Here is a 1,008-nt window from a genome sequence, read left to right as displayed (position 1 = left end):
GATAGACAACATGCCGGCCACCAACAACGGCGCGATTAAAAATACGGCCGGATGTCGGCCGACCAATTCACCGTGACGTTGAAACAAACGTTCCAAATAATCCAGACACTTTTCACCGGTCTGCGATGAAGACGATTGTTCGTCCACTTTGTCCAGCATCATTTTGGAAAAAAAAACTAATAATAATGACTATTGGTTTGTGATTTGTGATCAATATCCGTGATGATGACGATGCACCATCGAGCCGACAAACAAAAATGGCACCGGTAATTAAGAGAAACGCCGGAAGAGAATCAACGACGACGACGACGTTTCAGCCCAGTCAAAAATAAACACACTAGCAACAGGATGCAAGCCCCCGGCAGGCAACTGGGACGCCAAGCCCGTGCGTAAACCGGACCATCGTCCGGTAGGTGGCGCCAGTTGGACACAATCTCCGTTCCCGGAAGTGCACTACTGGTAGCACAGTTCAAAAAACTGTCACACAATATAACTCATCACTTGAAAATGCAATTTTCCCAAACTGCCATTCAAATGAATTTTAAAAAAATTTTTTTACTTTTTATATACTTACACACACAGAAAGAGAGAGAGAAAAATCACATTTACAAATGGACTTCAATTGAAGTTGTTGCTTTTTTTTCTTCTTCAATTTTTCCAAATACCATCAATGATGATTTTTCACTATTACCATTTTTCAATGAACTGAAACACTGTTCAGTTTATTATTTCTACAAATAATTTTCAAAAATAAAAATCCACCAGTAAGAATGATTATTTTTACATAATTATTAGCTCATCCCATCTGAAGTTGTTGGCATAACCCGAACGGAAAGAAACCAATGACCACACAAATGAGAACGCCCCAGTTGCCCCATAAATCCATATCCAAGCAATAAACATGACATCATTTTCCCACTACCAGACGATTGTGTTATTTTACCACGTGAAATAAATTTCCGTTGTTGTTGTTGTTGCCCTTTCCACAACCTCACATAATCGAACAGC

At 39.8% G+C, this 1,008-nt stretch overlaps 1 protein-coding gene across 1 annotated transcript; it reads right to left on the bottom strand.

The window, feature by feature from the left end:
* Positions 1-45: 45 nt before the first annotated feature.
* Positions 46-162, bottom strand: Tsp_12902a (conserved hypothetical protein; the record flags this gene model as incomplete). Its single annotated transcript, XM_003370786.1, has 1 exon — positions 46-162. A coding segment is annotated over exon 1 (117 nt), but the record flags the coding sequence as incomplete, so codon positions are not given.
* Positions 163-1,008: the final 846 nt, after the last annotated feature.

This window comes from Trichinella spiralis, assembly GCF_000181795.1.
Source record: "Trichinella spiralis strain ISS 195 chromosome Unknown Scfld538, whole genome shotgun sequence".
NCBI lineage: Eukaryota > Metazoa > Nematoda > Enoplea > Trichinellida > Trichinellidae > Trichinella > Trichinella spiralis.
The sequence above is the reverse complement of the archived record's forward strand: the minus strand, read 5'-3'. Positions and strand labels throughout refer to the sequence as shown.